The 17,032-nt window shown below is 40.5% G+C and overlaps 1 protein-coding gene across 1 annotated transcript; it reads left to right on the plus strand.

Annotated features, from left to right (window-relative positions):
- The first annotated feature begins 979 nt into the window (after window positions 1–979).
- Window positions 980–14,690, plus strand: LOC135470418 (uncharacterized). The gene is made up of 2 exons (XM_064749346.1): window positions 980–2,211; window positions 11,961–14,690. Exons 1-2 carry the CDS (start codon window positions 1,897–1,899, stop codon window positions 14,175–14,177), a joined length of 2,532 nt encoding a protein of 843 aa, XP_064605416.1. The 5' UTR covers window positions 980–1,896; the 3' UTR covers window positions 14,178–14,690.
- The last annotated feature ends 2,342 nt before the right edge of the window (window positions 14,691–17,032 follow it).

Below are 17,032 nucleotides of genomic sequence, written 5' to 3' on the forward strand. Positions count from 1 at the left end.
ACAGTCTTTTAGAGTATGACATTGAACAGAGTGGAGATCAGCATTTATGTCCGTCAACTGCTAAAAACAGGTTTTATCTGCGTCAATGTCAAGAGCTACCACTAGTCGTTCAAAGTTGTCAGACGTCAGGCCATGTCATAAGGGTCTAATATGATGAAGTAGGTATGAAGTGGGCATCCCAAGAAGCCGTAGCCTCTCGTCACAGGTAAATCGCCTGGGGCTGTCAGACGAGGGGGCCTGGCAGGCCGGCCTGGACACATCACCGACCCAACACGCGTGGAGTTGGAATCCCGAGTGAACCCGGTTATCACATCAGGCTTTTTGAAGTAAACACAAAGACGTAACTACGTGAAATCAGGTCAAAGTGTGTTGCACAAATACGTAAAAAACATAAAGTGCAGGCTCATGGCAGTTTTTACTGAAACGTTCTATTTTGAAATCCCCCATACAGTGACAGAATTTGGGGTATATCTGCTACAGGCGTTTTATTTCTAGATTAAAACAGCAAATTGAAATTGGTCATGAATTACTTCAAAGAAAACTAATCAAGGAAAGTCAATCAGGTCGCTAATGGAAATAATCCCGCCTGTGCCCCAGTGTATATCGTGTTTAATTAAGCTCACAGGTAATCGTGCAAATTACAAACTGCCCACAGAACAGGTTATATGACTTTTTACAGTTTGTCGTGTGAGTTAGAAAACCAGGCCAAGTAATCGTATCATCCAAAAAACTTTAGTTGCATGGGTTTCCCTCCAAACCCATAACCCCGCTGATCGGGCCCCCAGCGGCTGCACGCTTAATTGAGCTTTGATAAAAGGTGTATGGAGGGCGGTGTACAGTGCAATCACTCCCGCCCCCCTACCGACTCAACTTGTAAGAGCCACATATACTGCAATCCGCTTCACGCGGTCACGGGATCAGCGGGTAAATAGAGGGTCGCTCAGTCATACATACCATACCTTAGCCAGCAGTCGTGAGGGGTGGACGTCAGTGAACTCGCTGTGGTTATTGTAGTAACCTGTTTAGATTGTCAGTGTGTCTGAAGTCTATACCCAAGCGTACCTGACACTGTCTTTGTTGTGTCTATATATACTGGAGTTTCTTCATCCACTGATCTCTAGATAGGACGGTGTACCAGTCTACAACTAGGTGTTCTTACAGCATTACCGAAGCCAGTTTTCCATGTTGTCAAACTCTATTACACACAGGGGAGAAACTTCAAGAAAAAAACATACAAGTTTTTCCGTTGGCTGTCAGTATAAAGGAAAACATACGGAACATTTTTTTTTTCGAATGTCTCAAGTTGACTCGGCTTGTTTGCCTTCGCCAGGTAGGAACTGATCGTGTTCTCTTGTTTTTTTTTTGTTTTTTTTTTTTATCTTTCTACGAGACGCTTGAGAGGTGACTGGACTGATTCATATGATCGTTTATCGATCTGTACGAATTCATTCTGATTTGTTGACCTGGCCGAAATTGATCAAAGCCTCGTGCTCTTGAATATTAACTTAACCTCCAATTTACCTGTGAGAAAGAAAAAAAATCAAAGGTCTTTAACAGGCTTTTTCGTGTGACGGAGAGGAAGTGTTTCTTAACCTTAACTTAGCCTGGGTCATGGACGCGCGAGGCTAAAATTTGAGAGGAGCAGACGACAGTTGAAATCATTACTGAGGGGATGGGGATTTCAGACGGACAGTGTACTTTGGCAGCCTTCAGCGGGTAAAGACAACGACTCTTGGGCAAGACAAAGTGTGTAATGAGCCCAATCTACCGATTTCCGACCGGATTTTTGGCTTAGACGTTACATAAGCCTACGTATATAGATCAGTTTGGGCTGTAGGCGTATGGAAAGAAGATATAAGACATACACGTATAGAATGAGTCTGCGCCTGTTTCACCATGCAGGCAGTCATTGAGAATTCCTCTGTGGAAAGTTTCGCTTCAAGATACAACCCTAAAGACAACATCACTATGGGACAACAACACCGGCCGACATTTCGGAAACGGTCTTTGGCCGAATTACCTGGAAATGTTCGGGTGCCTTCGTTCAAGAAACCGGACCGTCTTAAGTCGAGATTGGAGGCCAGCTTGGCTGGATTGAGAGAGTTGCAGACACTGAGAGAGAAACACCAAGTGATGGTGACGCAAGCCAAGATATCCTTCCAGTCACCCCTCGAGAACCTATCAGACGACTCTACAAATGACACTGCTAAGGTTAGTAAATATTTAAATCAAACGTGTGAACACACCACTGCTAAATTGTATACTCCAATACACCTAGAGCGCAACAGTTTGCTTCGAGACATGATGAAGATACGTATTAAGTATCACTTTGACGCCTTCCAGGAAGAATGGAACTTAAGTGGCGTTCCATTCTTATCGAGATTTTATTATTTTGAATGTGAAAACAGAAAACAAACTGTATACCCAAAATACGCCTATGAGATAGTACACAAATCACATATACCCCATCCTAGGCTGTTTTGAAGAAGTTACTCTTAAACTTCTTCACTCAATAGATTAATCAAGTTCATTAAATAATTTAAATCATGTAGAAACTAGTCTGTTGTATAGAATATGCATATTTAAGAACGCATTTTGTATTCCTTTATCTTATGACTTTTATAGATTGGCCCATGTGTATTTATGAATATTCTGCAGTAGCCTAAAATCTTTGAACCTAATTGAATTCATACTTGTTTTAAAATCTATATCATCAGCCTTTTAATAGGCCAGTTCATAAATAATTAATCGGCTTACGCCACAAAAGTAGAGAAGGTAAATAGCGTGTTTGGATAGGCGCTCAATTTTAATGTACGTGTCAGTTTTAATTGCCCGTTAAAATTAAAATGGAAAGCATGGCACTAATGGGATTGGTAAGCTATCCATGCCACTACTGAAGAGGCCATAGTTGTACACCTCAGGAGGGAATAGAAGGATACCACCTTAACCACGCCTGGCAATTAGGCGAGAAATAATGTCAATTACCTCAGGTGATGTAAAATTAATCTCGCCCGTGTCACCCGGGTTGTAATGCTTTTAATACGTCTGCCAAATGCTTGTCTCATATCGTGTCGCTGGTACTATTTCACATGGGAAGATTTCAAATAATTTAAAATTCCAATCACTTCAAAACACTGGGCCGGATATTTATAAGCATATGCTTATATCGGGAGCAACTAATGGCTACAAAGACGACACAGCCGTGATATGACAAAAAAAAAAAAAAAAAAAAACGTCACAGCACTGCACTGCGTACAGTACCCCAACAGCTTACAGAAACACGTTTCAGGTTGGCGATATGTAGCGTGCACCGCCACGTGTCTCTTACCGAAGCTGCTAAACTACGTTTAATCGTTTCACCAATTGCTCCTAAATGCTTTCCAGGCTTCTTTAACCGGATAATTCTCACCGGAGACCACAGTGTATCACACCTTAGATCATGGTTGGCCTACCAGTTTTAAGTCCTGACTCGCCTAGGGTGTCGCCGGAGAGATTTACGCTCGCAAGCGTGACTTTCTTTAGCTACTTTCATCGACAGTCGGATTAGTTTTATGTAAACTCTCGTTTCAGTTTTATGTAAACTGTAGTCAGTCATTTGTATGTAATACTATACCGGTACTATAGTTGTATACAACTTACACAACTCACTAACCACTCAGTTGTAGGTTGGGGTCCTGATACGATGTTGTAATATATATAAAGTCCAAGGTGTTTATCAAGATAAATGAGAGCTACCGAATCAGTACAGTTATTGCACGGTATCATTAGCAATAATGGTGATTTATGCATTCAGTGCTGCAATTAGATCAAGAATGCAGCCACACACACACTCCCATACAGGGGTAACATGTGCAGGCTATTTTTGACTAATTTTGTATTAAACAGAAACACGAATACCTCTGTGTCAGCTTATTGGTTTCGTGAACGGCCAGGCGGGGGAATGGAATTCTTCAACAAAACACATCACAGGTCAGCTTACATACCGTGAATATATTACTGAGGTGTAATTTCTTATTCCTAAGCAATGAAATCGAGAACTAATATGACCATGCAGCATGTGGGTGATAGACTGCGTGTGTACCACACTGCAGACACTTTCGTATATGCCCTCGTGCCTTTGCCATGTCAAGTTAACCTCGTAAGTTAACACCGCCTTTACGAGTCCAATTTCCGAGACGAGATTACGTAACTGACAGAATCATAATGAGTCTCTCTAGGAAACTGATAATTCGAATTAAAGCGAATGAATGTGTGTGTGTGTGTATATATATATATATATATATATATGTATATATATGGCATATTTAATACATTATACGTATTACGTTTACAGCCGAGTACACACGCAGGTGATCGTGCACAGGTATTTGTTAACACATCCCGTCTGCATAGGCGTTTTCCTTATTGTTAATGCCGCAGTTATGACATAGGCCTTAAGGAAATCAGCTGGCGTAGACAGGTGGGTGCAATTTGCATTATGAACTATTTACGAAAGTGGATAGTTTTGGAATAATTAGGTGTTGGAAGCAGTCTATATACACAGAGGAGAACAGGGCTGTCCGTATGCAAAAATGTCTCAAGCGCAACACCAACTTTTCGACGCAAGAAAGTGTGTTAATCCATATGTTTTTTATGTGGTGTTGAAAGATTTTTGATTTACATTGAATAGTGAATTTTAGGGGCTGGAAAGCAGAAATGCTCTGTAAATGTGAATTCGCAAATACATGTATAACTTTCATCAACATGGAAACTAAACGGCATATTTTATACATTAATTAAACCTGCATGTGAGATAAGTCAATATACTGAATCCACAGCCATACAGTATGAAATAACTTTACAGATATTCGTTATTTATTTATTTATTTGATTGATGTTTTACGCCGTACTCAAGGATATTTCACTTATACGACGGCGGCCAGCATTATGATGGGTGGAAACCGGGCACAGACCGGGGGAAACCCACGACCATGCGCAGGTTGCTGACAGACCTTTATTGATTGCATGACGGCTTACGAGGGCGTGTATTATCGTAGTGTGACGCGTGACAGGTCGTCAGTGCGGGGGAGTCTGGCCATGAAGCAAACCGTGCCGTCCTCAAGTGCATGCACTGTGCGTGACCGCACCGATTTGCAGCTGGTTTAAGGCTTCCATAAAAACACACAGAGGAGGCCTGCACGTTTGTTAAGGTGATGCAATAAGAAAATAAAGGCCCGGTAGACCGAATTGAGAATATTCCCCATTTCGTACAACTCGGGTGTGTATGCTTGTGATCGCATGGACATATTGAGCTGACCAAATATACGCTCGCCACGTGACGCCATGGCGATCAAAGTCAACCGAAAACTTCAGGCTTCTATTTCGCTCCGATTTCAAATGTGATCACAAAACACAACGGTCCAGAATATATATTTAGAGTGGATGTGCAACTAAACAAAATATTTATCCAATTTTCATCCGACGCAAAAAGAAAATGATGTAATCCTGTATAGAGTAAATACAATTCAGACGATTTTCGTTCAACGGCATGGAATTTCTATATATAGCACTGTTATGAACAATTGTTTAAGCGAACTCGTTGGATGACAAAAACTATATCTCTAAAAAGGAGTCGGCATGTACAGAAGGTGTTAAAGAATATCGTATGTGTAGAGGCTTTTCACAGCTGTTTGGTATGCCGGTGGGAGTTGATGGGGTACAGCTTGAGAGAAATGTAAATTTGGAACAAAATACAATCAGCGAGAGGAAGAAAGACGCAGTTTGGTATGATATACATATCTCACATAAAAGGTGAGACTCGTGATGGTGCGAATCTCATGGATTCTTTTACTTCATACGTCTATTTGGTTTGCTAGTATTTGGTTAGCATCACAGTATATAGGCCGTATAGAGTGTAGAAACCCGCGAGAAACAGGTACTTAGCGCGATAGTTTGAACGGGATGGTTTAGCTACCGAGAGTAGCACGATCCTTTGCCTTACACATTACAGTAACATTTATCAGGTCGATATTTTAATTGCTACCGGTTTGCATTGTTATTTGTAAACCAAGTGTAACCATTCAGATTCAGTTGCCACTCTGACACTGGTTTAGCTGCGAAGCCACTATCTTCTCCCATCTTTTGACACGGAGTAAAGTTCATATCCAGGACACCGGCTGTCATGTTTTCGTTCGCTCTACATCGATGTGTATCATAGATATAGGAGTTGTGTAGATTGGAATGAGAAATGACATCTTCATCTTGATATATACCGCCCGACGATTTTCACCATGTAGCCCATTTATTTGGCCCGGGGAACTCTTCCCGTTACTTTGTTGACTGATAGCTACTGATATAGTTTAGTCATGTGATCAATCAAACTATATCATTGCCATCGGGTTTTTTTCCAAGTTCCAAGTTTGAACAGTTTTGTGTGAACCGACTTTCTTCAGCCGTGATATTATTTATTTGTCATAAAAATGGAGGCTTATATACACAGAGATTTTCTTCCCATACAGGATAAATGTACATTTCGTTTATACTTTCTGGCTTCCGATGTCCCTATATACACTGAATGAAAGTACACGATTTTTACATATACATTACAAACAATATAAATGTACATACCATTTCAAATAATTGCAATTCACATTAATACTGATTTAGAATGTTCAGTGTTTTGATTACATGTGAAAAGTTTTACACATGTACAGTTCTGTCTCATTATTATTCGAGGCCTAAAATATGACGATAAACTAAAATGTCAGCCCAGTATGTCCTTAACCAATCTTTCCAAATTCTGTATGTATTAATTGAATGACGTCAGCAATCAGACTCAGTATTGCCGTCTAACATGGGCCCTCAATATGCACTCATGCGCTGATGATCGACTTTGCAACACAGCGTTAATTATAACAGTCAGGTTTTTCTTTACTGCTTTTTTTCACCGACATATTGTAAAAGCTGTATATATTATCTATTCGTCAAATTACGTACTTCGGTTAAGCATTGTATTTTCTCGCCAAAAAAAAAAAAAAAACCCCAAAAAAAACAAACTGATATTAATACGATTTCCGCTTACTACTACATCACAGATTTGTTTTCATTATTACTCAACAAAAACATATATTGACATTAATATGTCACAGAATTTTTTACTTACTATTGCATTTAGTGTTGCTTGATTTGAGTTCTTTTCAAATGTTTATCTTTGCATTATATTTGTAATATTAATATGCGCAATGCGATACGATACGATACGGCAGCATTAGGCGATTTTCTTTCGTTCTTAAGGTCAATGCAACATGTAAAACGAAGAAATAATGCTATAAGTATAGATGTTATCAGCCTTCCTCTGTTCTTCGACCTTGGGTACCGCTGTTTATTTAAGCCTTCCGGTTGTTTGAACCCAATCAAAACATGTAAGCACGTGGTATGTGTTTTATACATAATATGTAAAAATGATATGGATTTTAGAGGGCCTCGAAATTCCAATGCATTATGTATACGCACGTATAGCCTATAGAATCTTATAGTGCGCGTTACTGGGTATATGTAAGGATAAAAGTTCTCCAAATCTCGCGTTATAATTATCTGATGCTAAAAGCTCTACATATGCAAAACTTCGGAGTCTCTTGGAAGCCCCTGATGATCCACTGGTTTAACATATCCTTGACTGATATAATGCGTGTATCCGCGCGTACATGCTTTATGTGTAATGCCATAGGCTCGGATACAGATATCGCTGGTTCAGCTGCTACTTTAAGTTAGGGTTGCTAGGACCTATCGATATAGTACAAGTAAAACATTACGGAGTTAAACGCCAATTATTTAAATAAACATAACTTCACTCAGTTCAGAAGTTATCAGTTTCTAGAATACATTCCAATATTTTTAATCACTGGATCGGATGATATAAAGTATTCGGATGATATAAAGTATATATGGAATTGAGTAGTTTTACAACCATGCCTAAGGACGTTTGCTTGTGTAAGTGTCAGTTTGTAATCTTTTGCTGCCACTTTAGCAAATAGAAGTCATAATAATAGATTATTAATCATGGCTTTATATATTGCCTCTACCCAGGCAAATGGAGCATGTTAGTACTGAATGGGTGTATGTATTTATTTGCGTTTCAAAGGTGTTAATTTTGTTTCCCGGTAGCCCGAATCGGATTTCACGGGGCGTTAACTTAGGCACTTAACGGTTCAGTTGTGACAGTTATAATAAAGCACGGGATATGTTGAAGATCTGACAAGGTCCGCCATAACGTGTTAGCCCTAGGCTACATAGGCACAGAATACTTATGGGAATCATCTGATTTAGACTAGTCCCTGCCTAGCACGACAGCTATGCATCCTGAAGACGTTTAGTTATACAAGGGTCTTAGCTTGGGGGTCAGCTGTTGATACGCCTGGTCCTGTATATAGTTAAACGTTTTATGGTAGATTTATAGTCACATCCACTGGGTCGGGGATTATCCCTTGCGTAGTAATCCATCGCGATATTAATTAATCCGGAGATATTTCTGTGGTTAGGCCAACTATAAATACATCTACTCAGTGTTATCAAGTGCTTGTTTAGTATGTTTCTAAGTTTCTCTGATTCCTGCCGATTACATCATGCCAATAGAAATAACTTGCACTAGAAAGCACTTTAATACGCAGGTGTAACCCAAGTATAGCAAAAAAATCTGATCAACGTTTGTCGTAAACCGGCTGTCCATTGTCATTATGAACAATGAATCAAAGTTGTACTGGAGGATGTTTTACGGATAAAGAGTAAGCTATAGGCCACTCTCAAGAAGGATCAGAGTAGATTTATGAATGTTTTACAGATCAGCTCAACAAGGAGGGCATATAGCGAACAGTACGTTCGCCCTGTGTTTAGATGCCTCATTTACTCCACATGCATAATGCGTATATTCCAAGTACATTAACAGTTGTCTCCAAGGGTTCTCTTTTAATATCAAGCAACAGTGTTGAAATATCCACTTTTGTCCAAAATATAATTGTCCAGCTTGCCTAATACTGGGCCGACCTGCCCATCAGTTGCTCCTGTTGCTTAGCGACTTGTGCCAAATGCAGATCCTTATGCTTTTTTAAATGCATCAGGTGATATTAAAGGGAATAAGATCAACAGACCATTTAGCATAGTAGCACAACTTGTCATTGTCTTATACATTCCAAGATATTTGCTTTAGCAAACATGCTGTCAGTGTCATTAAGCCATGGCTGAGTGGAAGCTAGTAGTATTAATGTTTTCTATGCAAATATTCTTGATAGCCCAGCTGGTTCAACTGTATAGACCCTTGTCCTCCAAGTGTATTTCCTGCTAAAATCTTCCTTATGGTGATGTATACCTTCTATAGAAGCAGGTCCTACCAAACCGTAGTCATCTTTGACAGCTAAAATATGTTGGGGCCTTGTTTGAAGCGCTCGGGGTTGTCATACTCGTTTCAATCAATTAACAATACATGTAGTAGAATTGCTGTCGGCTCTGAAACCAGAGAGCTAATAGTTTACATTTTATTTGCTGCCGATCTTTTTAATAGCCTCTTCACACCTCAGACCAACCAACCAATTGGTGTCTGTCCGTCATGGCGTGTAGCGAATCATCGGCTAAATGGAAGGGTTCCCACCGTGTATGGGTTTCCACAACAGGCCGTGCTTCGTGCGGCCATTGTAACATGAAGAACGAGTTCGTTTCCAGTGCGTTAGGTGAGGTCACGAGGAAATGAACAGACGACCGGTGCACTCTTTATTACCCAAGAACCCTTAAAATGCCGGCTAGAAATTATACCTTTTCAAAAGCAAGAAACGTGTAGTCAGTTTGCATGTCCGACATTCGTATACTATTCGTAGTCCGTAAAGAGCGTTCCAAGTCGGTAATCACAAGATCCATTTCCAAAACAACGTTTAACACTAGCTCCCAAAGACAAAGGTATGTAAGAAATTATACAAATAGGAAATAAAGCCGATAACAGACAAGAGAGAAGCGGTTATCAGTTTTCAATGATGCCGGGCAGACAGTGGATATTCCAGGCATGAATTCCATATCAAAGTTCAAATTCGTAGTCCATGAATGAGTTCCAGGTCTTTGCAGTGACACCAATGATAGTTTGCACTGCAGTAACATCTACAGTTCTGAAATCCCAGCCAGCATACCAGTGCGTTTACCTTACGCCTCACTGACCCCAATGGCAATTTGCACTGCCGTGATATATATCCACTGTTCTGAACGCAGTACTACCAGTGGACTCCGATTACTTATCATTCAGCTCAGTGGCAATTTGCACTGCTGTTTATTCTCCAATCTGAAATGGTAATCTTTGGTGTTTTGATGCTGATAGATCACTTCAGTATCACAACACCAAAAAATTAGTTATAACATTCCACTGCTGGAATTTCAGTAGCTAAGGCACGTTTGCTCATGTTAACCACTACATTGTTTCCATAGTTTAGAGTGCTATTCGTCTGGGTTGGCCATGATGCAGGGACTGTACTGGGATGAGAGTCATTGCTGAGAAATGACGCCTTGATAAGTTCTGTATACCAATCCTTTGCCAAACAGAACGGGAGGCTCTCAGTTATATGTAGCACGTGCCTGTGTCAAGAAGTCGTAAATGTGCCTGAAATGGAATGTCATATTGACTCAACGGAATCATTTCACTTTGACAGCCATGCAGGCAGGAATATTGAATGAAGAACGTTCCATGCATTTGAATCATTGACTACGAGACCATCACGTCCGTTCGCCTGTACTATTTCTTTGTATGCTCGTTTTGTGACTTCAGTCATGAATTATTGTGTAGGCGAACATAAAGTAAAGAAATCTGCGTCAGACATGACGAAAAAAAAAACATCACATGCGTTACGGTTAGTGTAACGCCCAGTGAGTCTTGTTCACTAGGTAGGCCTATAACCCTGCTTCATATCTCAACCCTACATTAAAAAAAATCCACTATTCATGTACAGTTTTCAATGCATGGTACACAGTTTTGAAAATGTATAGGACTATGAAGAATAGACATAATGCTACATCGAGGCCTAAAATGGTAGGTAAAGACTGTGTACTTATTTTCACAATATGATCACACAAAAGCAGGTTTCGGTAAGGTGACGCATGGCTGAAAGCTGCCTGTCTATTCACAGTCACGACGTCGCAAAAGGAGGCAATAAAAAGATGTGTTGACGGTTTCGTATGCCCCTTTGTAGAATTTATTTTAGTGAACGGAGTTTTTCCCCGCGAATGTCACCTTAAATAAATACAAACATAGAATGTCAAGGTTTGACAAAATTAAACTCATGCAAACACAGGGAAAACACATGCAATATCGGTCGATTGAAACATTAAACCACACGAACCTCTGAAAAAAGAAACCACAAAAACACGTTGCACTTGTTCACCTGAGTCAATCGCTTTCATATACCTTGTTGTACATGCAAAGTAATAATAATAGGGTAAATGCTAATTTTTTATTATTTGCAATCACATTTGACGTACGATAGTCCGCTTCATGTACAACGTTAATGTACCTCTGCAAAAATCTGCCTATCAAGTTGATCTATTGAACGGTTTAGTGCAATAAGTATGTGAAGTCACACAAACGATGACCTAATTATAGCTGAAATCTTGAGGTCGTCAAAATGAAATTCCGCTTATCTAGTCGTTGAAATGAAATCATTAATAAAATTCAATAGATTTTTCTTCAAGATACTGAGCTAAATTACAGCTAAACCGAGCTATTCATTTTAATACAAACGTGTAACTAAATTGGTGTCGATACAAAGTGTTCATAAAGTATGTGATAGTATCCCGTCTGTTAACTACATGTATTTGAATTATGGTTAAACATATTTATCGTCTGCAAAAAATAATGTCAACATAATGTCACATTTCATAATGTCAACAAGGGCAATTTATTGACAATTAATTTCTTACATTATCCACTTACGTCTTTAATTTTATTTTCCTTCCAGGAGGATGCCGAGACGGGAAATCCTGGAAACTGTTTGGATGGGAATTCAACCCATAGCTTATCAAAGATTTGGAAGGACACTTTTGGCGAAGGAAGTCTCTGTAAAGGAACAGAAGAGTCCAGTTCTGATACCGCGGTGTTGTCCGAAGCGGCCTCAACCGATACACAAGGCGGTGTCAGCGTGGGCATCGCTAACGCATCATGTGGTGAACAAGTTGCTGGAGTCCCATCGGAAAAAACGGAAAATGCAGTCATAAACAACTCGAACTTAGAGATAACAGACACCAAAGAAACGTGCAATGAAGACAGTGCAGACACAGACCCCCTGAAAGACGTTCCAGTAAATCCTCTATGTAAAATTGTCTCTCGTCCCAGAAGCATGTCAATGAGTCACTTTCCACGCAAACGTCAGGAAGTGAATGACAAAGATTTTGCAAAGACGTCTAGATCTTCGGCGGATGACATTCTGTCTGCAAATTCTGCTACAAATTCAGCCCGTTTGAGAAGAAAAGAGAGTATATTCGAGGGTGTAGATATCAGTGTTGAAGGTCCTAATCCTGTCCACGCTATCCTAATGCAGTACAGTCTGCTTTCATCGACACAATCTATGCCGTCAGTGTGCTCAACACTTCCAAGGCGTCACAGTAACTCACCCTGCAAGCCACCATCTCGTGTGCAATCAGAAAGTGACACCTCAAGCAGTAAGGACAGTGTTTTCTCTCAAACCGACACGATAACCAGCAGTACACAGACTCAAGACATAACTGAAAGCAAAGAAACTGAAAATGTTGCCACCCAGTCAGATGGTACAAGCAACAGTCCGTCTGACAAAACCGCGCCAGATTCACACAGACACACCAAACGCGAAGATTCGGCTGAGTGTCGCATCACGAGAACATTGTCACACTCCCACGTGGGACACTCGGACAGTTTTCGTAGAAGTGTTCCATTTAAATCTCATTCAATGTTGCGCTTTCCTGATACAAAGAGTACTAAGGATAGTGACAATTCTAAAGCGAGAGAAGACAAACAGGCAAAAGAAGAGAAAGGTGTTTTGGAGCAGCCTAAAAGTGAAGAAAATGTGTACGAGACAATACGATCCTATTCCTTCTCAGACAATCTGCTGTCTTCAAGTTCATCCCGGAAGAAGGATCACATTCATTCTGCAAAGGGTAATGTGGAGTGCAAAAATATCCCGCGGTCTACTCCACAAAGGCCGACTTTACCGAGTCGCGCGCGTGTTGGACATTCGTTAGCAAATATTCGTGACAGGTCTTTCTCCGCTTCTCGAACACTATCTCCCAATACAATGAGTCAGTCATCAACTGGTTTATCATCCAGAAGATCCACTTTGCCCAAAGAGAACTCCATGTCATCGTTTGGCTCCACAGGTATGTTATCGCGAGTAAACAGTGTGACGTCTTCAAAAAGATCTGTCCCAGACGGAGCCAATTCCGGAAAGAAAATCCGTCGGTTTGGCGTGCCCTTGGACTCTAAATTGATACAGAATCTGCTCACCCGACGAGACAAATCTAAACCTGTCGTATCTCACAACTGTGACACTAGATCCAAAGAGCCAAATGTTGCTGAAAACAACTGTATGAAACCTAACTCTACCAAAGAAAATGCATATCTTTCATTTAAGTCGTGTTCACTGGACCTGTCAAACGATGAATATGGTATGGCGAGGCTTTTAGAATCGGGCGACAGACCTGGCTTGCCAGAGGCAAAGACAGTCCTGGATGAAGTAGACGACGAATATGGTATGTCAATCTTGCTGGATTCCTCTAAAACCTTAACGTCTACACCTCTGATGGCGAAGAGGGAGAGAGGAAGAGTTTCATCGCTGACCAAGCACAGCCTTGGTTCCGATGAAGGTTACTGTCCTTCTCAAGGCAGTAACACCCCTGCCTCACGACGACGACGTCCACATAAAATCAGCATTAGATCAGACCATACTTGGATATCCACCGACATGGAAGAGAGCGACATCACACATCACAGCAGCCAAATATCGCCCTACGCTGTGTCCTCACCTACCAATACAATGTTCGGTTTTAAGGGTTTCCCAGCGAACAGACACGCAGGCGGTTCCGACAGCAGCGGCGCAAACTCGTCACATGGGAGAATTTCGCCGGAATGGGACATGCGCAGTCGAAGATCGTCGTCTGTTTCTTTCCTGTCTCTCTCGACGGATGTTCCTGAGTCTTCTCTATAGGCTATTTTGATTATCATTTCGCTTTCGACATTTATATCTCAGTGGTGCTTCTCTTGTCATAGCGCGAACAAGGCATCTGGTGCTTATCAGTTACATGACTGAATGATGTTTTGCACATTGTATTTTTCATTCAACTGTTACTCTTGTGAATATTTGTTCAATGATGTGTTCATACTTTGCTTTTGATATACGATTCAGATTTTCAAATTTGTACAGAATAATTGGAAATGTAAGCATAAGACATTATAAAAAGCAAACTGTGATCAAGTGACTGACATACACATGTATCTCAACAAATGACGTCAGTGGCGATCCGCGAGGTCGAGTATTGTGATACTGCATGTATTTGTACATGAATGTTGCCTGGAGGAAACTGAGGTGAGAACTACCAAACTTCGAGCGAAAAGGACACGTTTAATGTTTTTTCATTGGATTAAATCCAGAAGTCCTCTGCGAGTCTCAAATTTCCGATTTTGAATTAAAAAGGAATGGCTTACACATAATACATATAGAGCTTTGACTTGTTTTTTCTTCTTGTTGTTGTTGTTGTCTAGAATTTTATCACAGAATTTAAAAAAGAACTTTTCCCGCTTGAATTAAGTCGGACGTAAGCTGGTGGTCATTCTTAGGACAATATTATGTCAAACTGATGAAATATTCATTTACTAATATTTGATTGATATATAACGTTGTGATTGAGAATGTTTCAATCATATGACTGCTGCCAGATTTGTTTGTGAAGTGCCCGGAGTGAACCACGGACCTTTTCCATGTATCTGATTATCATCCTGACTTAAAGCCACAGCCGAAACAGTAAGATCATGCGAACATGCGATCTCTTGGGTTAAAGGCCGCAGGGTGTCAGCGGTTTAGTGATCTGAGTCAGTGAGGCCCTCTCAGCTTGATGAGTGAGTGAGTGCTTGGGTTTAACGTCGTGCTCAATAATTTTTCAGTCTTATGACGACGAAGGAATCCTTAGAGTGCATGCAATGTGCCTCCATGTTTCAGGACGGATTTCCACCGCTCTTTTATCTAGTGCTGCTTCACTGATACGGGTCAACCAGTCGTTGCACTATCCCCTTCATGCTGAACACCAAGCGAGGAAGTTACAACTCCCCTGTTTGATTAGAGAAAAGCTCAATGGCGTGCGACGTATTTGCTGACGTAAGATGGGGAGTTATTTGTGACGGTGCTGCTCCTCCCAGCATACTGACTGCCGCTTTTAAATAAAGTATTGAAAAGTACCGCGTATAAAAAGAGGTCAAATATTGAAGAACATAATGTTATTAATTTAGCTTGTCAGTGAGATGAATGAGCTGCAGAGTTACTTTCTGGTGAAATTTACCAGAGTCATTTATATCACCTTTTGGAAGATGAAAGCCTCATCGTATGTAACATGAAGACAGATATGACGTTTCTTAGCAATCTTTTAAGGACAATACCGTTTTTCTTTTTTGCATTTTCCCAACTCTTATACATGCGTTTGCCGAAGACACCAGACATGACACCCCACCAACTCACATGATAACAGCCGACATCTAACATGCTCTTTCCGCTTTGGGCGCAGTAGCCAGATCTAAATCTCACTATCAGTGCAAGGAGCGAGGAAATCAGAGAAAACTACGGTGACTGCGACATGACTGGCCAGGATAAGTTGGCTGCTCTATGACCAATGCTTTATTTAAGAACTCAGCGATGATCATTCGACCTTATGTGTAAAGGACTGCTGGATCTGTTTCAGAGTGGGGAACGCTTTGTTCCAATATGGCAGTTATCGGGCCTCCAGTTTTCTTATTACTAATTTGCTTGTAATGAATTCTCTTCTACTCCTGTGGTTTGTTGATTGATTTATTGATCAATTTGTTTATTTATTGATTGATTTCTTGACTTTAATTGCCGTTTAACACCAAACTCAAGTATTTTTCTTAATCATACGATAGTGGGCTGCTTTCAGGTAGATGTAACCTGCGTTCATTGTAAACAAGATGGCAAAGAGAGAGAGGGTTCACTTTCTGTGTGTTAAGTTATCAACCCATTTTCATGCCCGCTTAAAACACATATACAGAACACTTATATTTATTTTGCATGTGTTTGGATTTGCTGCGGTAATGGTTATGCCGATGTCAGTGGTTCTGTTTTGTAGCTTTCAGTTAATATCATTATATTAGCTCTTGTGCCACTCGGCTGAGAGTTTACTACTGAGCAAGATATTAATCGTAGAGATTTGCAAACACGGATGAATAGATCGAAGCGTGATTATAAATGGTGGCAATGTCAGTTCACACTGTTAAGCGCACTGCGCTGGGAGCTGGATTCGGGTAACAGTTCGATGGCTGCAAGGCAGGAATAGCGCTTTGGCCGACCAATGAAATGGAATAACAGAAAAAATAGCGAAGTCTTCAAAAGTACAACCAAAACGCGAACAGGAAATATACAAGAAAATATTTTAGAGCAAGAAACCGGTTGAATATATAGAAAGTAAGATGTTTCACTGTCCGGGTATGTGCGTTCAATACGATTAAACTGTTTATGCAAGTGAGCAAAGTTTTGCACACACATTCTTTATTTATTTGATTGGTGCTTAACACCATAGTAAACATTTTTTTCACTAATGCCATGGTTACCAATATCATGAGTGGCGCAGTAATGCATGTACATATATTAAATTCCTCCGCCTCAGCCACATAGACCAAATAAAGTTAGGCTAACGAGACTTAGTGTGTGGCCCTATAACGCTTCATTTAATTCTACAAGAGCATTTTACACTTCGATACACCTTCTGCAAGTTCATGAAAAAAAGTTCAGATTTATTCGGACTAAACACGCCTGAGTCAGAGGGACATACCAGTATATAC

The sequence above is a fragment of the Liolophura sinensis genome, chromosome 7, assembly GCF_032854445.1.
Source record: "Liolophura sinensis isolate JHLJ2023 chromosome 7, CUHK_Ljap_v2, whole genome shotgun sequence".
In the NCBI taxonomy this organism is placed as follows: Eukaryota; Metazoa; Mollusca; class Polyplacophora; order Chitonida; family Chitonidae; genus Liolophura; species Liolophura sinensis.

Bases quoted from the DNA above. Each gene is read 5' to 3' on its own strand.
- LOC135470418 (XM_064749346.1), top strand. From the start codon at position 1,897: ATGCAGGCAGTCATTGAGAATTCCTCTGTGGAAAGTTTCGCTTCAAGA. The intron at 2,212-11,960 runs GTTAGTAAATAT...TTTTCCTTCCAG, and splicing joins CTACAAATGACACTGCTAAG to GAGGATGCCGAGACGGGAAA.